Raw genomic sequence first — 26666 nt, 5'->3', positions numbered from 1 at the left:
GTCACGTTCCTGTGCTGATCAAAATGATAACACTATTTTCTGGTGACTGGCAGGAATCCCATGACTCCCATGATAGCTCTGAACCTCGCAAATCTACACCAGTCCCTACAGCTGTCTTGCATTTTCACATATTTTACAAATGTGTATATACAGCCACAGATCCTGCTGCATCACTGTGCGTCAGTCAGCAAATGTGAAATCACTTCCTGTTTAATTCTCATGTCTTGTCATCAGTCACAGATTCAACAAACCTAATGATGTCTGAGTCTCCTCCAACATGTCTCCAGGCTTTCAGACTGTGGTTCTCCTCAGAGATGAGGATTGTGAAAAGGATCAGCAGTGTTCCATTATTACTTGACAAAGCTCATGACAAAGGCTATTTAAGATGATCAAGAAAGACTGGCTCTCATTATAAATATTAAAATGGGGGCTATTTCAGTGGTAGAGCGAGTCGTCTTTCAACTCAAAGGTTTGATTTCCGGCTCCGCTAGTCTACGCGCCGATGTGTCCTTCGGCAAGACACCTAATCCCACGTTGCTCCTGACGAGCAACGTGGGGTGTGGATGGGTATGAAAGATGGGTGATAGAAAATGCACTGTATGAAAGTGTGAGTGAATGGGTATGAAAGGGTGAATGGTAAACTGTAGTGTAAAGCAGCTTTGAGTGGTCATCAAAAGTGCTACACATATAAACCATCATGAAATCAATTAAACTGACCAAAATGTGATCGTTAGTATAAAAAGGAAAACTGTGACATTCTTGGAGATTGTTCAGGAAGTTCAGGATCAACACCTGTAACATCTCTAATGCTGTTACACTTGTCGTCTTTTTGTTGTCACAAAAAGATGATGGCAAATGTCACAGAGGAACAGAGAAGCAGTAAACATGTGACAGTGACCTTCTCTAAAGTCCAGTCTTCCAGGCAATCTTCTAGATTTATGAGCAACATCCCATGTCCAGTGTTATAATTCCATAATTAACAAGTTTGGATAATTTATTTTATTTAAAATCAACTAAGATTCCACATCTGACCTCTGCAGTTGGGCAAAAGGAAAGACCGTATCAGTATCAGTTATTGGCTCATGCAGTCCCGATATATCAACATATCAGATATCAGCAAAAAGTCCAATATTGTGCATCCTTAATTCATGGTGATTACTGATACATTTTCAGATTATTTTTGTCAACAAGTTTACAGTAAGGTTTTGATTGTTTTCATGATAACGGCCAGCTCACAGTGCATGAGTCCTGTCAGTAGAAAATGAACACAAGCACAAATATCTATGACATGACTGGCACTGATGGGCCAGGTTATGGTCATGTACTCAATTATGAGGCTCATTAAAGGAAGACCCGTCACAGTCTTTATGAGACCTGCGTCTTTTCTGCGTTCACTTAGGCAGTTTGTGTGTGAACTCAGGGTGAGCAGTGTCCTGGGTCTCAGTTTCAGACCAAGAAGGGCGAGATTACAGCACTAATCCAATATTTGTCTCAAGCCAGCACCAATCCCTTAATCCAGACTGATGCTGCCATGTCATCTCCAGCTTCTGCCAGCAACACACACACACACGCACACACGCACACACACACAAGGATACAGACACCAGCTGTTAATGCCTGATAGTGTGTGTATGTGCATGCGCTTCATTTATTCACACACAGATGACCTGTGTGTGAATAGCTGGGGGAAAAACATTACCATAACAAAAACATCATTGAACGTCATTTTTGAATATTTGAATACAATATGATTAGAATTCATAGAACATACAAAGGCTGTGCAAATTGGAGACGTTCATGAATCTCAGCATCTCTGAGACAACAGTATTGGACTGACAGTATATACTGCTCCACAAGCAGGAATTCTTTCCTGATTCTTTGGATGCGGCCTCAAAAAATACTAAATTCAGAGAATCTCCAAACTGAACTCTGGTCATTCTCAGGCTGTATTTGTGAACACAGCTGATTGGATTATGTGAATGAGTGAGTGCCCTGCATGATCAAACTGGGTGCCACCCTCTCACCTGAATCATCTACATTCTCCTGGTGTTGTGAATGCATCTCCAGTGTAGTAGAACTACTGTTGTACTACACATCCATCCATCATCTACCGTTTTATCCTCCACCAGAGAGTCGCGGGGGGTGCTGTGCCAATCTCAGCTGACATAGGGCGATAGGCGGGGTACACCCTGGACAGTTCACCAGTCCACACAGGACCACACACATAAAGACAAACACTCACACCTATGGTCAATTTAGAGTGTCCAATTTACCTAATCCCTATATTGCATGTTTTTAGACTGTCGAAGGAAGCCGGAGAACCCGGAAAAAACCCACACACACGCGGGGAGAACATGCAAACTCCATGCAGAAAGGCCCTCATTCCAACCGAGGCTTGAACCCGGGTCTTCTTGCTGCAAAGGCAAGAGTGCTAACCCTACAACAACCGTGTGGCCCCACTTGTGAAAATGTTCAGACAAAAATCACTTTACATTTAATAAAGTTAATGTTTGAAAATAGCTTTGGTATCACTAGAATTAAGGAGCTGTGATACACCCCATCCCACAGATGCTCACCATATGCATGAGATAAAATATTTCTTTTACATATCAGTGCTTATGTTTTACTTAATGTTGTGTTTTAATTAATGTTGTTGTGTTTTAGTTAATGTTGTGTTTCAGTTAATGTTGTTGTGTTTCACTTAATATTGTGTTTGAGTTAATGTTGTGTTTTAGTTAATGTTGTTGTGTTTAAGTTAATGTTGTTGTGTTTAAGTTAATATTGTGTTTTAGTTAATGTTGTGTTTCAGTTAATGTTGTGTTTTAGTTAATGTTGTTGTGTTTCAGTGTGTTGGTGATTTGCACTTGTGGGCCACCGTACTAATCTTCTAAAAGGGTTTAAAATAACAATAACTATCCATTTGTACAAATCCATGCAGACTTAAGTTTATTGTTTGCCTTATCTATCAAACAGTTTAAAGAAAAAAAATGTTGCTGGGAAGAAAAAAACAACGATTATCTAATTATAATTGCCTGCCAGTTACCTAACTGATTAAAGAGCTAATATATTCAGCATCACAATATGTTTCATTTGTGTTGATAACATACTCATTTCTTCACCGAAGACTACACAGTGACTACACTACACTGTTAAACCTCCCCCATACTGTGTATATTGTCAGACAGTACGTTTATTGCATTACTCCATACAGCACATATAACTTGAGGTTTTGCCACAGAACACGCTGGTAAAACCTTAAGATAATTACAGGAAGGTAATTGTCGGAAGTATAAAGAATGCAAAACAAGTAAGAATTCATCCGGTGATGCTGGTGGCTGTGTGTAGAGAGTAAGCTGGCTCTGCTGTGTGTCAGCAACAGGAGAAAGACTTTGTAGTTCTTCCAGGTAGGAAAGGAACCTGTCTCTAATTCCAGGGGATCGTACTCAGAAGCTTCTAGCATCTGGGCAGCATGCGTGAGTATCCTGGTGGATATATCTGTATACAGAGTCGAGTTTTGCAGCAACATAATTATATTATTAGTTATGCTTCTTTCAAACACTCACATATTTGCAAAAAAAATTCAAAGGCAAACCGCCACCAAAGGCAGTTAAGGAAGTCAGTTTGTTGAATAGATATCATATAGCTGAGGTCCAAGCATGAGAAAGAGAAGGTACAGTTCTAAAAATACAAAGTCCAAAGGATGAAAAAGGTAGTTAATAAGAGGCAGAATATGCAGAAACACATCCAGTTGGTTAAAAATAGGGGAATTTTATTTTACATACATTCTACATTCACATATCTCACCTTTACATTACATTACATTACATTACATGTCATTTAGAAGATGCTTTTATCCAAAGCGACTTACAAGGGAATGGAGTACAACCTGCCAGGGGTGGAGTTGAACGAATGAGCTACCCCACCCCTCACCTCCCTGCATCAACAACTTAATTCTGAAAATCCACACAGAGAGAAATACTTGCTCTGCAGGGTTCTAGCCAGGATTTTATTTTAGCGTAATGGAAATGGTGAGGGAGCGCAGTGACCAAGCAGGGGGATGGCACAGAATGAAATCAAGTGATTTTGAGGCAAAATAAAAACTTCACGTTACAAGGTAGGTGCAATTGAGTATTTCATGGGTTCTACTGACAAATTTAAAGGTATTCAAATAAATAAAAAGGAATTGGTGAGGATAATCTGCCAAATATTAGCCTCATGATTGGAATCAAGTGATTTTAGGGCAGAAAATGTTTTTAGGTCACAGGTAGGTGCTGCAGTCACTTTTCGGCAAGTGGAAATATATATTTTATGAGTTGTACTGGCCCTTTAAGTGTATTCCAACAAAGGACTGGGTTGGGTGAGGTATAATTGGTAAAATATTAGCGAATGAAATCAAGTGATTTTAAAGTAGAAATTTGGCCTTCCAAATATAGTTAATGTATGCTAATGATTAGTTCTTGGAATCTAATGGAAAGCATGACGCTACTAGGGATGGTTTCCATGGGCTTGGCAGTTGCTATGCAGTGATTGACATCGGAGTGCCTTTGTTCTGCTCGCTCGTGGGGAAACTTATGGTTGGAGATGTTCCGTGCTGCTAATGTGAGTTTTGTGGCTGAATGTCGATGGTATTCCTGCTGATGTGTTTGTGATCTATTGCAAGAATTTTGATGTCGATACTAGTAAAAATGTGAGGAAGTATTACAGTCCTCATATTTGTCCAAAGTGTGTGTCTGCCACAAATCATAGTATGACAAGCTGATACGCTACCATGCGCTAGCTAAAACGCTACTCTGACATTTTCCAGGCCAACTCAAACAGGCTAAACTAAAAGTCGGTTACTTTCTCCAAGCTCGCCCATGGATGCACGCCCCACGAGCCACGATTCAGCGTTTGCCAAAAATATAAGAAGAGCTGTTTTGGCGGCAATACAAACATTTTAGTAGTTCATCTTCAGCGACAGTGACAGCATCCGCCACAGGGCCATCGGACATGTTGATATGTGGCAAGCTGGGTTTCCGTATGGAATCGAAGGGGTTGACTTCCTCATCCAACTATGGTGTTAAAGGCGACATAGACCGGAAGCTCCAATTAACGCTGCGTTTGTGTGTGTATCTGCGTCATTACCTCGTTTATGAAACCCTAAAGTTTCAGAACAACAGTTCAGCCACTGCTGAGAAAATAGTGTTGTATTGTTTTCCTGGGCTCTGCGAAGCGGATCGACACTTCCGTAGGTTGATGATGTCATCAGAAATCCTCACCACTCCTCTCACCACCATAGCGCCTCCTGGTCCGGCACTAGTCCGGGCACATTCGGTTGCGTACATTCAACCGCAGAAGAAGAAGAACTACTCTCGATGTAGCTGCTGAGATGCAGTGCATCCACAGTGCCAGAGGGGGAGCTGTGTATCTGAGAGCTGGCCTATCTATTACGTCACTTCCAGGTACCTGGCCAATCAAAGGACAGTGGGAAAGCTGTCAGTGGCTGGCCAATCACAACACAGTCCACGTTCTGGGGGTGTGATTTTGGTCTGAAACAACGCGGCTTCATATATGTAAGTAGACCTCCATAACTAACATATGTGTGATACAAGCATTCGATGTCGCCTTTAACAGCATAATTGTCATGCTTCATCTGTCTGGCTCGTGTTACGTCTGTGTGGATAGGTCCCGCACCTTTGTTCATTAACATTCACTAAATGAAACGAAACAAAAACAAGCTGTACAATTCGCAAGGGATACAGTTCTAGAAAGATGGTACAGTCTGGTTCAGCAATCCAAATGGTACTTCAGCTTGGGGTCATCTCCATCTTTCCAGTCCTCATGTAGTCTGTTGATCAGCATTGCATCATCTACGATCTCAGAATAAGATAATAGCTGCTGATAATCTCTGTGAGTGACTCTTGAGAGTTTTTGTATCTCAGTCCCAGGACCACCACAGATGAAGCACCTCAAACCATGGCAATTTGTAGTATCCGCTTCCTTACTGTCCTAAAAGACAAGATAGCTTGGTGAACAATATATTTTTTGACTACACTAACATATGCTTGCAGAATATGTCCATACAGCCACATTAATAGATTATGTGTATAAATTATACGTTGATCAACAACACAGAGAGTATTTACAATGCTAAGCTACTAGATTTTGCATTAGCCTAATGTTAGCTAACTTAAGCTGGATGCTAGCTAGCAACATTCATTCTACTCATCTAAACTTTAGAAAGCACAAAGATTTACTTACCATGCCAGAAAGTAACTTTGTTGTTGTGTTGGAGCAGTGGTTAGCGCCCCTGACTGACCGGGGTTTAATACGCATGGAAGGATAAAAGTGTGCACTAAATTCCAGTCACCTATTCCTCTACCCTTATATTTTCTTGCAATGATCCTGCTACTTCTCCACATGCAGGGAGGTAATACTGAGCATGTGCATAACATGTGTCATTACAGTAGTATCTTGTTAAAAGTTTTGAGTGGATGTATCTCAAATTTAATGAGATAAATCTCAGGTTAAGGAGTCATTTTTACTCAAATTGCACTAATGCACTAATGTGGGATAGATTCAGCACCCCTAAAAAGTTGGACATTGATAATATTGGTAAAAAAAACAAAAAACAAGCATTTTCACTATTTTTACCCGGGCCCTATGGGCACCCCAACCTTGATAGGCTTTCCAGGTGATTCCCAGAGAGTTTGGCCGTGGATTAATTGGGAGGTGTTACTAGACACCTAGAAGAACGCATGATCAAGAAGCTATTGGTAAGAAATGTGTTCACAGATCTTCAAAAAAAACTATATACTTAACTACCTACCTAATTATCAGGAAGATTGGGAGTATTCAGATTTGTTCTTAGCGTTATCTGCATGTGATCAGCTCACTCAGGAAGGATGTTAATGAATGGGGTCTATTTGATGCTCTATACTCATTATCCTCCGCCATCTAACCCTCTGTTCATCCCTGCTCCCTCCACCCTTTTTAAGCCAATGGAGGTTAATAATGGCCCCCCACCTGGGACAGTTTATTTTGTACGCGATGAAAGATCATACAGTTTGGATCCTCCCTGTGTTTGTCTCTCAAATGCCCCCATCAACATCCTCATCTACCCCTCTGGTCTGACTGGTACTGTCCCTCTGGGGGATGCTCCTGTCACCATTAATGAGGGGTGGGACAAGCTGGGAAGTATAGAAAGGGGGAGGTAAAGGAGAGGAGGTAGTGGTGGGATGCAAAGCCTTGACAGCCTTTATCTGTGATGGATGATGGGTGGGAGATTAAGAACATCTGAAGCAGAGTGATTTCTGCTGGGGATAGTTTGAGGGCCTTGATCTGCATGGTATTATGGTAGTTTTTGCAGGAAAATCAGGAGTGCTTTGTGTCTTCAGCATAATAAACTCAAAATGAACACTAACATGTTTCAGGAAGCATGAGTCTAATTTTCAAATTATTGCAGATGTGCAGTGCAGTACCTGCTCTAAAAAACCCTACTGCAGACCACCCACCTCATATATACACCCCTCAAGGGCAGGAAACAAAAACCAAACACAGTTTGACATCAAGGCAGGGTCACACACAGTGAAGCCCCGAGGTGCACTTTAATAGCACATCATGACAATAGGATACACATGGACACACTGACAACATCTCATGCATGGATCTCACTGCTGAGTGCACCAAGCTCAGCTGGAGCTGAAATGTGTCTACATGTCAGTGATGAAAATCAACAACTGACGTGACAAGAAACCAGCTTGTCAAATGAAGGGTAAAAGGAGACAGAGACAAGAGAAAAACATACAGTACATGACCATCTTTATGCATTCAAAAATCACTCCTGCAGCAATTCATACAATGTGGGCGGTCTGATACACAAATAAATCTCACGGACACAATGGCATGAATATCAACAGAAGTAATTAGGGGTGAAATGTCATTTTCAACATTTCAGGAAGACAACATATCTGAAGTGTGACTGCCTGTAAGATAATATCAGTAGCTTTTTACTTCTAATGGACTGACTCCAGTGATGTTGGTGCAGGACCTGAGGCTCTCATCCAGCACTACAGAGATCTTGATTTCAACAATCATGATTGCTCCCTGTGGAGAAGGAGAACAGCTGAACAATGTGAACCTCACTCACAAAGAAGATAAACATGTCTGTGGCCTTCCACTGGAAAACAGTAGCATTAGCCTGATTTATATTCCACTGCTTACCACTTTTGATATCAAAGCTCAATAAAACTTAAGGACCGCTGTAACATTATCCACTGACATCATCATAAATCATACTGATCAGTACCGTGTTTATTCATATCCATATCTGTGCTTCTTTTTCCATGTTTTGGAAGGGGATGGAATAATAAAGTTACTGACATAATTGAGGAGGAAGGGATTTTAAATTCACTTTTATAGAGGTGGTTAGTGCAGCACTGAACCAATCAAGAGAGCAACAGAATGTGTTTTGGGTCTGACAGTTAAAAAATGAACAGCTACAAGGAGACGTGACTGCAAATCACATCACACAACAAAAGATGATGGTGTTCACAACATATGGAAAACATATGAAAAAGGAAAAAGTGTCAAGCAACACTTTTCTGTCCAGGACCATTGTTGATGCACAACACATTAGTGTCTCTCAAAGCATAAATCGAACTTTATCACTGACAAGAGCGGTAGTGGGTCAACTGCTGAAAAACGGGTTTGAATCATTGTTGCATTATTGATATCGGAGTAATTATTTGTATTGGTTTTATCTGTGAATCCTCTGCCCAGCCAGTACGGCATTCACAGAGTATCCACACACAACACTCATCAATACCTTGCTGTCCTCTCCCCTAATCTCTAAATACACCTCCATTATCCAACCCCCTCCACCCTGAAAGGCCAAGTAGGCTGAATAAAGTTGTTGCTCCCCATTTAATTACTCCCTTTGTCTCCTTTTTTGGGCAGCCTGTGACCAAGAGGAAAGGAATTGGACTTGTAATCAGAGGGTTGTAGGTTCAGATTCATCGACGTGTCAAGGATACCCCTGCGCAGGGCACACAGTCCCTCACTGCTCCCAAACAACAGACACAGAGAGAGAGAGATAATATAATAAAAATAACTAGTACTGAAAATAACTAGTACCGCGCGCGGTTCTGAACGGGTTCGAGCCGACCCGCGCGAGTCGCCGTGTGCCACGGCTCCCCGCGCGCCTCGCGCTCTCACCCGTTCATTCACCGCGCGCGGTACTAGTTATTTTCAGTACTAGTTATTTTCAGCGGCGTCCCCGCACATGTCGATCCAAATTTCGGGGGGGATCGGCAACGTATGGCAAAGTTATAGGGCACTTCCTGTTTAAAATGGCCGACTTCCTGTTCGGTCAAATGCGCGTCCGTAAACGTGTTCAGGGAAGTTCCCTTGTCTTACATATCAAGTTTTGTGCAGATCGGACAATTTTAGAGTTGACTTCCTGTTTCGGGCATTCCACTTCCTGTTGGGAGGTCATCTTTTGCAGACATGCTCAGGACAGGTCCCTGGTGTGACATATAAGGTTTCATGCAAATTGGACAACGTACGGCAAAGTTAGCGGGCACTTCCTGTTTAAAATGGCCAACTTCCTGTTCGTCTCTGGAAACATGTTCAGGGAAGGTCCCGTAACTCACATATCTAGTTTTGTGTCAATCGGACAATGCAAGACTTTACTTCCTGTTTCGGGCGTTCCACTTCCTGTAGGGAGGTGACCTTTTACAGACATGCTCAGGACAGGTTGCTGGTGTCACATATAAGGTTTTGTGCAGATCGGACAATGTACTGCAAAGTTAGAGGGCACTTCCTGTTTAAAATGGCCGACTTCCTGTTCGGTCAACGGCGTCTCCGTAAACATGTTCAGGGAAGGTCCCGTAACTCACATATCTAGTTTCGTGTCAATCGGACAATGTAAGACTTTACTTCCTGTTTCGGGCGTTCCACTTCCTGTAGGGCGGTGACCTTTTACGGACATGTTGAGGAAGGGTCTGGGGTCCCACATACTAAGTTTCAAATGGATACAACAATCCCTGTTGGAGCAGCATCAAAAACTATAAATGTAATTCTGTCTGCTGTCACCAGGGGTCGCTGTATTTGAAAATGAATATTTTCATATAGACGTGTTCAGGGCCGGACTGTCATCAATCCTTGCAAGTTTGGTTCAGATCGGACCAGGATTGGCAAAGTTGTAACAGTTTGTTTTTTTAGAATTTTCTACCACCACCAGGAGGCGCTGTTTTCGAAAATGTACCGTTTCAGCAACACAGTCGTCTTCAGGAACTAACCATCATCAACTATAGCAAGTTTGGTTGGGATCAGACCTTCCGTCGCAAAGTTATAAGAGTTTCATTGTCTGTTGTGAAAAATTATTATTATCTCCAACTTTGGCGCCCCCTATCTCGTACGCCATACAATATTTTAAAAAGCTTTTGATAACTTTTGATGCTCAACTCGTCCACATTGATCTCACCAAGTTTGAAGGTGATCGCACAAAAGCTCTAGGAGGAGATAATTGAAATACAAGCTGTCATACTGTCTGCTGTCACCAGGGGGCGCTGTTTTCGAAATTGAATATTTTCATATAGACGTCTTTAGGGCCGGACTGTCATCAATCCTAGCAAGTTTGGTTCAGATCGGACCAGGATTCGCGAAGTTGTAGCAGTTTGATTTTTTGTCCCAAAAATCCGACTTTGCGTCGTTGCCATGGCAACACCGTTAAACGATTCGTCGTCATATTGATCACACATCATCTACCATGTGTTTTGACTGTTGTCACCAATTTTGAGTGCGGTACGATTATCTGTGTAAAAGTTATTCCCGAAATCGTAAAAAAACTTTTTTTTGGTGTATTTTCTTTCACCACAAGGAGGCGCTGTTTTCAAACTTCACCGTTTTTTCATAGACGTCTTCAGCCATGGCCCATCATCAATCATAGCAAGTTTGGTTTGGATCGGACCTTCCATCGCAAAGTTATAAGAGTTTTGTTTTTCTGATGCGAAACATCAGAATCATCACGAACTTTGCCGCCCCCTATCTCGCGCGCCATGTGACATTTGAAAAAACTTTTGATACCGTGAGCTCCTCAACTGGTCCACAGGGACCTCACCAAGTTTGAAGGTGATCGCACGAAAACTCTAGGAGGAGTTAGTTCAAATACCATTGCTGCGAATTCGCCAAAATCGCCAAAAAATCGCCAATCAACCCAAGATGGCGGAATTCCTGTTGGGTTTGGATCATGGTCATAATGTAATTTTTTCTTCGTCCTGACCCACTACACATGTGTACCGAATTTCATGCATGTGCGATATTTGTGTTGGTCATGGTGAATTTGGACAGGTGGCGCCGCACTTATTGGCCCCTCCCACATTCAATTTTCGACGCACATTCCCCGAACCTTTTTCAGACGTAAATTTACACCAGGATTGATGCGGTCACAAAAATTGGTGAGTTTTGGGGTATGGGAAAGGCCTCAAAAAGGCGATTCATTTGGGGGAATAATAAGAATAATAATAATAATAACTAGTACCGCGCGCGGTTCTGAACGGGTTCGAGCCGACCCGCGCGAGTCGCCGTGTGCCACGGCTCCCCGCGCGCCTCGCGCTCTCACCCGTTCATTCACCGCGCGCGTACTAGTTACAGTACTAGTTATTTTCAGTACTAGTTATTTTCAGCGGCGTCCCCGCACATGTCGATCCAAATTTCGGGGGGGATCGGCAACGTATGGCAAAGTTATAGGGCACTTCCTGTTTAAAATGGCCGACTTCCTGTTCGGTCAAATGCGCGTCCGTAAACGTGTTCAGGGAAGTTCCCTTGTCTTACATATCAAGTTTTGTGCAGATCGGACAATCTTAGAGTTTACTTCCTGTTTCGGGCATTCCACTTCCTGTTGGGAGGTCATCTTTTGCAGACATGCTCAGGACAGGTCCCTGGTGTGACATATAAGGTTTCGTGCAAATTGGACAACGTACGGCAAAGTTAGTGGGCACTTCCTGTTTAAAATGGCCAACTTCCTGTTCGTCTATGGAAACATGTTCAGGGAAGGTCCCGTAACTCACATATCTAGTTTCGTGTCAATCGGACAATGTAAGACTTTACTTCCTGTTTCGGGCGTTCCACTTCCTGTAGGGAGGTGACCTTTTACAGACATGCTCAGGACAGGTCCCTGGTGTCACATATAAGGTTTTGTGCAGATCGGACAATGTACTGCAAAGTTAGAGGGCACTTCCTGTTTAAAATGGCCGACTTCCTGTTTCGTCTCCGTAAACATGTTCAGGGAAGGTCCCGTAACTCACATATCCAGTTTCGTGTCAATCGGACAATGTAAGACTTTACTTCCTGTTTCGGGCGTTCCACTTCCTGTAGGGAGGTGACCTTTTACGGACATGTTGAGGAAGGGTCTGGGGTCCCACATACTAAGTTTCAAGTGGATACAACGATCCCTGTTGGAGCAGCATCAAAAACTATATATGTAATTCTGTCTGCTGTCACCAGGGGGCGCTGTATTTGAAAATTAATATTTTCATATAGACGTGTTCAGGGCCGGACTGTCATCAATCCCAGCAACTTTGGTTCAGATCGGACCAGGATTGGCAAAGCTGTAACAGTTTGTTTTTTTAGAATTTTCTACCACCACCAGGAGGCGCTGTTTTCAAAATGTACCGTTTCAGCAACACAGTCATCTTCAGGAACTAACCATCATCAACTATGGCAAGTTTGGTTGGGATCAGACCTTCCATCGCAAAGTTATAAGAGTTTCACTGTCTGTTGTGAAAAATTATTATTATCTCCAACTTTGGCGCCCCCTATCTCGTACGCCATACAATATTTTAAAAAGCTTTTGATAACTTTTGATGCTCAACTCGTCCACATTGATCTCACCAAGTTTGAAGGTGATCGCACAAAAGCTCTAGGAGGAGATAATTGAAATACAAGCTGTCATACTGTCTGCTGTCACCAGGGGGCGCTGTTTTCGAAATTGAATATTTTCATATAGACGTCTTTAGGGCCGGACTGTCATCAATCCTAGCAAGTTTGGTTCAGATCGGACCAGGATTTGCGAAGTTGTAGCAGTTTGATTTTTTGTCCCAAAAATCCGACTTTGCGTCGTTGCCATGGCAACACCGTTAAACGATTTGTTCGTCATATTGATCACGCATCATCTACCATGTGTTTTGACTGTTGTCACCAATTTTGAGTGCGGTACGATTATCTGTGTAAAAGTTATTCCCGAAATCGTAAAAAAACTTTTTTTTTGTGTATTTTCTTTCACCACAAGGAGGCGCTGTTTTCAAACTTCACCGTTTTTTCATAGACGTCTTCAGCCATGGCCCATCATCAATGGTAGCAAGTTTGGTTCGGATCGGACCTTCCATCGCAAAGTTATAAGAGTTTTGTTTTTCTGATGCGAAACATCAGAATCATCACAAACTTTGCCGCCCTCTATCTCGCGCGCCATGCGACATTTGAAAAAACTTTTGATACCGTGAGCTCCTCAACTGGTCCACAGGGACCTCACCAAGTTTGAAGGTGATCGCACGAAAACTCTAGGAGGAGTTAGTTCAAATACCATTGCTGCGAATTCGCCAAAATCGCCAAAAAATCGCCAATCAACCCAAGATGGCGGATTTCCTGTTGGGTTTGGATCATGGTCATAATGTAATTTTTTCTTCACCCTGACCCACTACACATGTGTACCGAATTTCGTGCATGTGCGATATTTGTATTGGTCATGGTGAATTTGGACAGGTGGCGCCGCACTTATTGGCCCCTCCCACATTCAATTTTCAACGCACATTCCCCGAACCTTTTTCAGACGTAAATTTACACCAGGATTGATGCGGTCACAAAAATCTGTGAGTTTTGGGGTATGGGAAAGGCCTCAAAAATGCGATTCATTTGGGGGAATAATAAGAATAATGAACGGGTTCGAGCCGACCCGCGCGAGTCGCCGTGTGCCACGGCTCCCCGCGCGCCTCGCGCTCTCACCCGTTCATTCACCGCGCGCGGTACTAGTTATTTTCAGTACTAGTTATTTTCAGCGGCGTCCCCGCACATATCTATCCAAATTTCGGGGGGGGATCGGCAACGTATGGCAAAGTTATAGGGCACTTCCTGTTTAAAATGGCCGACTTCCTGTTCGGTCAAATGCGCGTCCGTAAACGTGTTCAGGGAAGTTCCCTAGTCTTACCTATCAAGTTTTGTGCAGATCGGACAATCTTAGAGTTTACTTCCTGTTTCGGGCATTCCACTTCCTGTTGGGAGGTCATCTTTTGCAGACATGCTCAGGACAGGTCCCTGGTGTGACATATAAGGTTTCGTGCAAATTGGACAACGTACGGCAAAGTTAGCGGGCACTTCCTGTTTAAAATGGCCAACTTCCTGTTCGTCTCTGGAAACATGTTCAGGGAAGGTCCCGTAACTCACATATCTAGTTTTGTGTCAATCGGACAATGTAAGACTTTACTTCCTGTTTCGGGCGTTCCACTTCCTGTAGGGAGGTGACCTTTTACAGACATGCTCAGGACAGGTCCCTGGTGTCACATATAAGGTTTTGTGCAGATGGGACAATGTACTGCAAAGTTAGAGGGCACTTCCTGTTTAAAATGGCCGACTTCCTGTTCGGTCAACGGTGTCTCCGTAAACATGTTCAGGGAAGGTCCCGTAACTCACATATAAGGTTTCGTGCAAATCGGACAACGTATGGCAAAGTTAGAGGGCACTTCCTGTTTAAAATCGCTGACTTCCTGTTCGTCTCTGTAAACATGTTCAGGGAAGGTCCTGTAACTCACATATCTAGTTTCGTGTCAATCGGACAATGTAAGACTTTACTTCCTGTTTTGGGCGTTCCACTTCCTGTAGGGAGGTGACCTTTTACGGACATGTTGAGGAAGGGTCTGGGGTCCCACATACTAAGTTTCAAGTGGATACAACAATCCCTGTTGGAGCAGCATCAAAAACTATAAATGTAATTCTGTCTGCTGTCACCAGGGGGCGCTGTATTTGAAAATTAATATTTTCATATAGACGTGTTCAGGGCCGGACTGTCATCAATCCTTGCAACTTTGGTTCAGATCAGACCAGGATTGGCAAAGTTGTAACAGTTTGTTTTTTTAGAATTTTCTACCACCACCAGGAGGCGCTGTTTTCAAAATGTACCGTTTACAGTCGTCTTCAGGAACTAACCATCATCAACTATAGCAAGTTTGGTTGGGATCAGACCTTCCATCGCAAAGTTATAAGAGTTTCATTGTCTGTTGTGAAAAATTATTATCTCCAATTTTGGCGCCCCCTATCTCGTACGCCATACAATATTTTTAAAAGCTTTTGATAACTTTTGATGCTCAACTCGTCCACATTGATCTCACCAAGTTTGAAGGTGATCGCACAAAAGCTCTAGGAGGAGATAATTGAAATACAAGCTGTCATATTGTCTGCTGTCACCAGGGGGCGCTGTTTTCGAAATTGAATATTTTCATATAGACGTCTTTAGGGCCAGACTGTCATCAATCCTAGCAAGTTTGGTTCAGATCGGACCAGGATTCGCGAAGTTGTAGCAGTTTGATTTTTTGTCCCAAAAATCCGACTTTGCGTCGTTGCCATGGCAACACCGTTAAACGATTTGTCGTCATATTGATCACGCATCATCTACCATGTGTTTTGACTGTTGTCACCAATTTTGAGTGCGGTACGATTATCTGTGTAAAAGTTATTCCCGAAATCGTAAAAAAACTTTTTTTTGGTGTATTTTCTTTCCCCACAAGGAGGCGCTGTTTTCAAACTTCACCGTTTTTTCATAGACGTCTTCAGCCATGGCCCATCATCAATCATAGCAAGTTTGGTTTGGATCGGACCTTCCATCGCAAAGTTATAAGAGTTTTGTTTTTCTGATGCAAAACATCAGAATCATCACGAACTTTGCCGCCCCCTATCTCGCGCGCCATGTGACATTTGAAAAAACTTTTGATACCGTGAGCTCCTCAACTGGTCCACAGGGACCTCACCAAGTTTGAAGGTGATCGCACGAAAACTCTAGGAGGAGTTAGTTCAAATACCATTGCTGCGAATTCGCCAAAATCGCCAAAAAATCGCCAATCAACCCAAGATGGCGGATTTCCTGTTGGGTTTGGATCATGGTCATAATGTAATTTTTTCTTCATCCTGACCCACTACACATGTGTACCGAATTTCGTGCATGTGCGATATTTGTGTTGGTCATGGTGAATTTGGACAGGTGGCGCCGCACTTATTGGCCCCTCCCACATTCAATTTTCGACGCACATTCCCCGAACCTTTTTCAGACGTAAATTTACACCAGGATTGATGCGGTCACAAAAATTGGTGAGTTTTGGGGTATGGGAAAGGCCTCAAAAAGGCAATTCATTTGGGGGAATAATAAGAATAATAATAATAATAATAATAATAATAATAATAATCCTTCCAGTTTCAATAGGGTTCTTGCAACCTTGTTGCTCGAACCCTAACTATTTTTGTCTCAGCAAATACAGATGTATAAGATCTCAAAAAATCTCATTAATATTTCATGTGTGGTAGTCGAGTGCAAGTAGAAAGGGAGGGGATCGGTTTTTCTGTCTGGGCTCGCTCCTCAAGTAGTGTTTTCCCCTCTGGAAAGCAGAGGCGAAGGACACGGCTGTTTCCTCTTTAGGCTTTGGAAGTCCCCATTTGTCATCACTGGTCCAGTCACATTGAGAGAGAGAAAAGCTTTAAGGCTCAGGTCAGAGAATGGAATAAAGTCATCAACTTCAAACTAGATAAGTCACTACAAATTGTTTTAGACTTTCAAACAGCCTGTACTTCAATAAAGACTGTATGTTAGAGTGTTTCATAGCTGCCTGGGAAACAAATCCAGCTAAAGTAAAGATCAAAAAGATACACACATGTCTATGACATGTCACAAATTTTTTCTGTGTGATATTCCTCCACCTTTGATATCAGTCTGTTTTTGTCCTCCCTTACAGCGCTGTGTCTGAAGAAGTTTCAACCCACGGTTTGAATCCACCCTGGAAGACCATGCTGTCCCTCCTGCTTCCTGTGATGCTCGCCGTCCAAGCTATGGGTGGGTGTCACTGCTGACTATGCTCTGTTGTCGTTATTTTCAAGTCACCGCAGTGGGAAACACCACTGACTGTTTAACAGTACACCCTGCAGGGCCTGTTAGTCTTCAACTTTCAAAGGCTTCCCTGTGCAAAACAGGAGTTCAAAAGAGGCAGTGGCTAAAAATATCTTATATAAATAAATAATCTTTTTTTGGGAAGTCATTAAGTTCTCTGTTGTCTCAATTTAAACTTGCATGCATTCAGATGAGATGACAGGCAACACTTTCCTATTTATATTGAGAGTCTGCCTGAGGGAGTAACAGTGACATTTTTCTCAGTAGTTCTTTTAACTTTGCTTTTTATAGGGTTACAAAATGATATGGGAATATTTTTTTCCCCAAAATAATTGAGCTAATGTACAACAGAATAGCTTTGACCCTTTCCAGACAGGTGAGGAGTAGAGCGCTCGGGGCAGGGCAAGCTTCTCTTTGGAAAGTGCTTAAAGTGCAGTTTTTCTGCTGTGAGTGTGGGAGTGTGGTGAAGAAGTCCTCCTCCAAAAACTCATGTCATCATAAAATGAAACAAATAGTTGGGAGAGACTCGATAACATCTCACAATGAAGTAAATAACAGACAGGGAATTGAGAACGTCAAAGGAGATATCAACAGGGCATATATTTTCAAATCTCTGTTTTCCCAGTTGGTTTGGGGCTGACACGTAACATAAATTATAATGTCGTACTTGGTGATTTATGTTGATATCCACGTATAGCCTGAGGCAGCCTGAGGAAGAGGGAGTGTTTGAAATACTTTGGCTAACCTCAAAGATGTCCTCCAGAATTTGAATTAGTCCAAACACCATCATTTGTTCTCCCATTCTGCTCTTTGATTGAGTTGACACAACATCCTTGTGGCACATTTCAGTCTGGACTCAGTGGACCCAAGTGTCTTCAGTGGTTCATTAGGGACTTATTCTGCCCCAGCACAAATGGGCCTATGGCCTGCTCATTACTGACTGTGTGGTATCCGCTGCCTAACTCGCTCTTCTCACCAGGAGGGAGGAGGAGGAGGAGGTGGTGTCGACTGATGGAGCTCTTTAACTCTTGTATAATGGGCTATTGTTGCTCATGCAATTATTCCGTTTTTTTCTCTCCCAAATGGAGCACTAAGTGAATTATGGTTGGAGTCTGTATGTCTGCTACATGTACAACTGTCTGATTAAACAAAAAAAAACCTCTTCATACATGAAATTTAAATTGCATTTCACCAAAACACATAATGTTTAATCTTGAGTGCATTGGTGTTAACTCTGTTCAAGGCAGTTCATATTTTTTAAATCAGATAATTGTTTGGGTGTCTATTTAAAACTACTTAAAGGTTGACTTTGGTTGACTGAATTTTTTTTTGTTAGCCAAACAAACAGAGATATCTGTAGTGACACGAGCAGGTGTGTATCTTCTGAAAGTCTGGGTTCATATGATCCATGGTCCACTATTGGTGTTTTCCTACTATAAAGTTCCAGCACGACTCGGCGCGGCTGGAACTTTATAACTTTATCATTTTCATTGCTATAGTAACTCATTGACATGGGCGGGGTCATCATAGCAAACTGGCGTGATGTTGTTTTATATGCAACACACGCAAACTAGTGACTTCTAAAGCAGTTTTCGGTGTACTGAATCATTAGAATCAGTTACTCAAAAAGATTAGTTCAGTACTTCCTGCATGACGGGAGTGCAGACACAGTCACTAAACTGAAATATAGCGGTTGTGATGTGACTCGCGATTGCCGGCTTTTTGCAGTAAATATTGCGATTTTAGAAATTTCCTCACTATACCTTGGAGATTAATGCATGTCTTCATTCTTAAGTCTTTTAAACTGATCTACAGTTTGGCATTGTTCGGACTGATTCTTGTGCCGGACGTCGGGCTCATGACTCTTTCAGTGCAGACTCTCTGCCAGTCAGTGGCTGGCAGTCTGTCAACGTCCCATTTAGTATTGCTTCAGCTTTCTTGGAAACTCGCCAGAGCAGGTAGTAAAAAAGATCCAGGTACTATTATTAACGGGAAAGCAAAAAAACAAGTAGAGTAGAGCTGAGTCATGGTGGAACTTTGTAGTGAAAAAGCATCATATGTCTCCAGGCCACATTCTGGGATTACTGGCTGTAATCTTCCTCCTATTCTCAACCTTGTCATTGCTTGATAACTTCAACCAGTGTTTATATTCACACAGTTACACTATGTGGTCTCTGCTCAAACACTTCCTATTGTGAGAATAATATGTGTGGAAGAACAAGACGAGAAGTGCACATGACAACACTGTCATTCTGTTGCAGTATTGTGTGTTTAGCCCCCAGCTGGAAACTGACTCAGGAGTCAGATGATGGATCATTCCCAGGGGAACGTCGCCCTGATGTTGCACACTGAGCACTGCACAGCTGTTATGTCACTACTGCCGCGAAGATGCTTTTTGACAAAAGGTTTTGTTGTTTTTGTTCTTTGCTACACTTTTGAAGACGCAGGAGTGTGAAAATGTACAACAACTTCCTGTTGCTTCACCCCTTCTGGTTGTTTATATCATATTACTACATTAATAATACATTCTATTGTTTTTTCATTATGCATTTCTTACCCTCCAAGGACACCTTACAATAGTTCAAATATATGCACAAAAAGTGAAGAGGTAAGAAAAAGTTAAAATCTAATTAAAATAGCGAGACCCTGCCATACATCACATATAAAAAAAAAAGAATAGAGTTTAAACCAGGGCAAAAAGTTTATTAACAAGCCTGTTATAACTTGATTTAGGTTATATTGTGTAAGCTCATATAAGCAGAAGTTTATTCTCTTAATTTACATCCGGTGTATAGCCTAATATGTATATTTATTTGAATAGGGACTATGCAACCTTCATTACCCTTATATAAAACAAAGAGCGATGTTATGTAACAGTTTCTACTGAAATTGTCCACCTACTGAAAGACGGTGTGTCAATAAAAAAACTAAATGGTTAGAGGTTAAGTAAAGAAATGGTTAAAAAACCAAACAAAGCAATTTGGTTGGTATATGATAAACCATCATCTTACCAGGAAGTAAATCAGTAGTGAAGGTTTAAAGTGCATGAGAGGATGCAAGTGCATGTGTCTGTCTTTAAAAAAAATAAAACAGCTGCCGGGTGAGTCGTATCAAATTAAAAAGAACGGAATTTTAATTCAATTTTTAATTAAGGTAATTTAAATAACAACTTTAAACATGAGAGAGGTGTTCCACAACTCTGGATCTGCAGTGTGTATGTACAGTAACATGTGATTGCAGCTGTGTCAGCCATGTGCAAAGCTAAGTGCTTGTTGTTGTCATACTTTCTGTTCCGTTAACGCCATGTGCTACTCTTAGCTCCCAAACAATGAAAACTGACCTGATTCCACTGTCAGAGATGGGGGCTGTAAGGTAATTCAAATTAATTAGCATAATTGGATAGATTGCATCTAGTGTTGCAGTGGGCAGGCACACATTATGGTGGTGCCACGGAGCGTGAAAACAGCCTGCTCATGCCTGCATCTCTGGTGGACTTTTTAAAGGTCTGCTAACTATGAATGTCCTTCTTGTCCTCCTTTTCTTTTCACAGCAATTGATTCTGCAGCGAGGGGGCACTTTAGCCTGTGCAGAAATTCAATTTAGGGTTATTACCCCGTATCAGTGATGTTCTTGCTAATTTGATTGCGTCCAGTGAAGTATCCTTTTAAAAACAATCGAGGACAAGCTCAACAAAGATTGGTTTCGCCACAACGCATACATAATGACCAGTCTCTATTGGCGCGTCTCTGTCTCACCGTTTTCCCACTCATCAGACCCTCTCGATGAAACACAGTGCATTACCCAACAAGCACCTCATGATTATTTCAACAAGTCCTAAAAAGCCTGCCCGGTGGGATCCTTAAAAAATGATATGTGTAATATGCAGAGATAGCAGTTCTGGAGGGGTAGTCGGGTTTGTAGGCATGTGTGTGTGTGTGTCAAGTGGGCTGTGATGAATTTTTGAATGGACGTTGATCTGTGCTTGGAAAGCATCACAGCTACCGAGTTGCTGAGGAAGCAACTTGGGAGACGCCGTCCTCTAGCATGTTGCCACGGCAAATTGTGCGATTCCGGTAAAGTCAGACACGGCAGCTCATTCATCCACAACGCACAGCTGGTGACTCTTGCTTAACCTCTCTTCATCCTGGGGTTTGAAACTAGCGGATGCAAAATGCCTGCCCCATCAGTCTGCTGTTAGTATATTAATAGTAGTAGTATACTTTATTCGGCCACAAAATCAAACAACAAACAGTTACACACAGCAGAGACTGAAAAGGTTCATACACAAGCAAACAAGTATACATGCTGGTCAATTTATTGCCAACAATATGCTGCCCTTCTTAAAAAGAAAAGGAAAAAGGGTAAGTAAAAGTACATAGTTAAAGGAAAAAAGAAATATACATGCACACTTATATATGTACACATGTAAAGTACACATTTACATTTATGCATGTACAGTAAATATGAACATACTTTAAATTAACTTATATCTAGGAATGTAAATCGTTATCGGTACTATAATAGTCAGAACCACAGGATCAGATATTGGACAGTTTATAAATGTAAAATCTGATACAATTCAAAAATGCTTCACCATGCACAGACTGTAAAAATGTAAATACATATATAAAAGCAATTTAGCTGAGTCATATTAGGGCTATTTATTTCTTTTTTGAGAGAACAATATTTGTTACACAGTTGGAGAATTATGTCGTTGGAATGACTCGGCAGAAATGTGTTGTAAGCAGCTTCATAGTTCATAAATGGTCTAAAATGACTGTATTGGACTAATATCGATATTGGTAGATATTGGTAAAAGTGCTATCGTCCCACCCCTGCTTATATTGCTCAAAAATATCAGTACAAAGCATTTTTTCTATTGTCTTCCATTGTTGTCATCATCAGCTCTTTCTCTCTCTTTCGCTCCTCTCTTATTGTGGTTGTTGTGTATGTAGATCGCGATACAGCCCGCTATTACTAGAAAATGGCCTGCTCTTTTATCAGATCTAATCCTGTGACCCTCCTTCTGCATTGATGTGCTTCCTTGTCCACCTCCCCAGCCCCTCTGTTATCCATCCTCAGCCTCCTGTGTCTCAGGCTCACTGTCTCTCTCTCACTCGTAAGCTAGAGCTAGAGCTTTCCTTATCTGCTTGCTGTTCTTCAGCCAGCGCTATTATCTGAGTGCGGGTGCCCATTAACAGGTTATTGAAGGGATATGAGATGGCATACATCTCGGAAAGAAGCAAGACAGAGGGAGCAGAGGGACAGAAAAAAAAGAAAAGAAAGATCGCATAGAAGTGGGTCTCACCTTGATTCATCACATTGCTGGATATAAGCAAGTCCTTGTCTTGCCCATCTGCCATCACCTGTATCTCTCCCTGAGCGAGGGCACTCACACTCCATGATGAGTTTCTGGAGCAAAAATGGGAAAGGAAGAGATTATGTTCAGAGCTTAATGTTGAAAGTGACCCTTCTACACTGCAGAAGGCTTTAAGTCACACTTAATCTCATCCATACTGTGGCCATTTGAAAACCACTGCACGAGACAAGATTTTTCACACGGCTGTTTTCTGACCAAATCTGTCACATATTCTGTCACATAATCTCACATATTCCCATCGCCAACTCCGTGTTTTCCAAATGCATATTTTTCAGACCATAGCGTTATGTTAATTTGCAGCTCCACCTCAACATCGTGAAATCAAAAGCTTTTCCCTCTGACTTGAACAGCGATTGGTTATATTATGAGAATAATCAGAATGAAAGGGCTCACGGATCCTTTGAGCAGAGTCTTTTGATGTTCAGGTGGTGCAGAGTTGCCTGAAAAGAAAATGTCTTGAGCTGCAGTCACATTTTTCAACAGAGGAGGGCAGTGTTGTAAAAGTATATTTCATCTGTTTGTCTCCTTGCTCAACTGAAACCATACAGTCATTGCAATCTGTTAGTATTGCACCTGTTTACTTTTGCTGTGTCAATATTACTCCTGCAGTTTGCCCTCCAGTGCTGGAGCTTCATTTTTATTTTTTCTAAAATCACAGTAACCTTTAATCCCCTGTTGTATCTCACAGTGGTGGGTTCTGATATACAGTACAGCTGAAATAATGTCTATACTTCGCTGTGTTTAATGTATAGCTCCACTGGTTGTGTATATAGCTGTGCTCAGTTATTGAACTGTTGCCATTTATGAGAAGATACTGAGGTGCTAATGTTTGTGGTTGAAATGGTATTGAATTGTAATTACACTGAAGTTTGAGTGAAGCTGTGTTGTTTAATGAGGTGGAAGGCCTTGGTATTGCTAGGCGTGTGTGTGTTTGCCAATGACCACTGACTCATCATGACAACTGAATTTGAGGTCAGTGAATCATGTTAATAATCCTCACAGATGGCCGGTGAAATGTTAGTAGCTTTAAACTACCTTGAACAAACTGTGCTTCTCCTTTGTGTCTGCGTGTGTCAGATACAGTATTATGGCTCTGAAGATTTCTGCACTACAGTGCTGGGTGCATGTGCTTATGTGTCTCTTGCTGCTGATGCTGATATGAACCTTTCTGCTCCAGAGCAGCTTTGTAACAGTGTCTCCATTGTAGTGTCAGCGTGCCTCATGTCCAATTCCTCAGACAGAGTGTTGCTGTGGTGCTGTCAGCAGTCATACAGGTGTGGAATATCAATGTGTTCTCTGGCCCCTGGGTGTGTGTTCCTCTATGAAATCGTGTGTGTGTGTAGGACTGGATGTTGTTTGGATTTTATTGATAACACTGCTGCTCATAGATACTAATACTTAACAATACTATGATACTTTGTTACTGTTAAGTTATAATAGACAACCATTCATCTTTTCCTTTTTAGTCAATAAATGTCAGGAGAAATGAAATAACAATGAACATAATCACACAGAATTGATCATTTCTCGCATTAGTGTGATTACTTTTTGAGGATTTTCTTCCCCCACAGGGACTGAGCAGATAGAATTTTGTAATGATGGGCAGTTTGATACAACTCACTACCACTGCAGCATGCTGCGGCTCAGGTTGTTAAATTAAGGATGATCAAAAGAGTGATTCCAGCCTCTGAGAAAGACAGAGCTTTGCTATTTCACACGTTTTCTCAAGTACTTCTTCTTAAATTTGTTTAATTTGAGTATCAACCCTTCTCTCTTTGTAGATGCGAAATGTGTCTGTAGAAATACATTTCAGTTAATACATTTTTCGCAGTGGAAAAATGTGTGATATGAGAACTTCTGCAGCAGTATTCACTTGGTCTGCCGTGCATCTGTATTCACACTATGTTCCCAACAGTATTTTTGCCAATACGCTGCCGAATGCACATTGTATCAGTGCATGTATCTGTATCTGCCAGGGGGATATGAAATTTTCACTGGATTTTTTTTTTTACCAACGGCATCACACATCACCCTGAATGCCTTCTCCCGATACAGACTGTGATCCTCCTATTTGCTGTCTGCTTTCATCCCACGCTGTCTCAGTGTCACACTCAGCCTCCACGCTTGCCTCATGGGCCTTGCTAGCCTCAGTTCACTATGTGAAAACACTGGGTATCCAGCAGCACTGATGCTTTGTACACCTGGGTAAAACAGGACAAAAGCAGGTGTTGATACTGACAAGGTGGTGGGAAGACTTAAAAATAGAGTGGAGAGCTCTATGAAGATCTCTTTGCAGCCTTTCCTAGCCAGACCCGTGCCTCCCTGTTAAGCGAGGGCCCGTTGCCAGTTCTCGCAAAGGCTGTAATGAGTTTATTTCATGTCGGCTGTGAAAGTGCCCGTCTCTGTCTTGCAGGCACTCAAACAGAGCTAAGGCCCATAAACACAAAGTGCAGTGTGTAAATCCCTACAGCCTGACATCTCCCAGCCTGCCCTCTACGGCTTCTGAGCACCTCTTTATGGAGACAGAGAAGGTAGAGGCGAAATCCCCACTCAAACCCAGAGAGGACACCGTGGGCCAGGCTGCAAGGCATGAACTAGCTCTCAGACCCAAGACATTTCACGTTGTAATCTTTAACGCCTTCTACTTACATTTATCTCTCAGAAGGATACATGTTTTTGTCATGTTGAGCACAGCTCTATGGAGAGACGATCAAACTGCCAGCTGATGTACAGAACGTGCTGCTTGAAACCAGCTCCAGATCAAAACCAGCCAAGTGTGCAGAGTGATTCACTTTGTCTCATGCAAATTCATCTCTTACGAGTAGGACATCAGATGTTTATTTTCCATGATGTCAGTCTGCCTCCTGCCCATTCCTCTCCCCTTGACCCAATGCAAAAATGTTTCCCTTGTGTTCACTCTCCAACAGCAGATTGGTGTCTCCACATAATTTTGCGTTAAGTACCGCATCCTCCTTGGGCCTTGGGCCCAGTGGTCGGACACTGGTTGAAGAAGCAGTAAGTGAAAGATGAAGAGTGAGACAGAGATGTAGAATACAAGGGGGAAGGAAATTCTGTCTCTGTTTCCTTTCTTACATGGCTTTGGTCCGTGTTGAGGGAGTAGCGAGCAAGGCTCCACCACAGCCTCTTCCTTGACTTGCTTCCAGATAGTATCTCTGAGTGTGAGCTTGACGCCGGCCTGTCTCTCTCTTCTGTTTCACTCTTTCCCATCCTCCTTCCTGTATGAACTCAGTGGTGTGAGTCATCCCAGGCTGCTTGGGGAGTGATATAATTGCTATCTCTCCTCCTCCTTCAACATGCACATCTTGCAGAGGGCTGTCACTGACCCTCCACTCCTACCAAAAAACACTAGTGACCTATTCATTTCGGGAAAGGCTGGGCCACCTCCAATGAAATTTGCTCTGTTTTCCCCACTGAGGGCGACACAATGCTGTCTGCCTTTACCATGCTTTGCCCTGATAACCTCTCATGCATTGTTTGCCACGTTGTTGTGCTGCTGGGTGCTTGTTGGCAGAATACGGGGTGATAGGAAAACCCCATAGCAACGGCAGAGCTTTTGTAATCACAGTAAAGGAAATTTAAAAAAACAGAAAAACGGCACCACTTTCACCATAGGGGTCAGAATTTCCATGTTGCTGGCACTTGGGTTGTTTAAACACTCTGATATGTTCCAGGTTGAATTTGTATTGCCAAGGCATGAATCAATTATGCAAAATAGTGGAGCATGCAAAACAACCAGTTTGGTCTCCCATTTTTCAGGATTCATTTATTTTCGTTGTGTTTCTGGAGGAAGATATTCATCATAATTGAATTTTACGAGAGAAGAAGGAAGTGCTGCATAGCTCCAGCTGGTCCGACAGGTGCTGTTTAGTGAGGCAGGTAAAATTACACAAAAGCACAATCCCCAGTATCCTGCTAGATATTAATATTGCAGGTCACCCATGAAAAAAAACTAAGGCAGGTGAGTTTATATTATGAATTTATTTCACAAGGGCAAACTTCTTTTTTTTCTCTTTTTTATTTGTTTGTACCAAGTACCTCAGGGGGAGCGTCAATGTATCAGTAGCGTTCTGTGCTGTTCATCTGTGCACTTGTAAGTGAAGGCAGCAGGTGGCACTGTTCCTACAGATGAGCAGGTTAGTATGG

The 26666-nt window shown here is 42.2% G+C and overlaps 1 protein-coding gene across 1 annotated transcript in view; it reads left to right on the top strand.

Annotated features, from left to right (window-relative positions):
* Positions 1-16962: 16962 nt before the first annotated feature.
* The window catches only part of LOC122772769 (CD276 antigen-like), a 54840-nt gene continuing 45136 nt past the window's right edge, over positions 16963-26666 (top strand). The window contains exon 1 of the mRNA XM_044031029.1: positions 16963-17068. Coding sequence (XP_043886964.1) covers positions 17023-17068 — 46 coding nt within the window. The 5' untranslated portion in view covers positions 16963-17022. The remainder of the gene's footprint in view (positions 17069-26666) is intronic.

This window comes from Solea senegalensis, linkage group LG7 (assembly GCF_019176455.1).
Source record: "Solea senegalensis isolate Sse05_10M linkage group LG7, IFAPA_SoseM_1, whole genome shotgun sequence".
Taxonomy (NCBI): Eukaryota; Metazoa; Chordata; class Actinopteri; order Pleuronectiformes; family Soleidae; genus Solea; species Solea senegalensis.
This window is presented reverse-complemented; position numbering and strand designations above follow the sequence as displayed.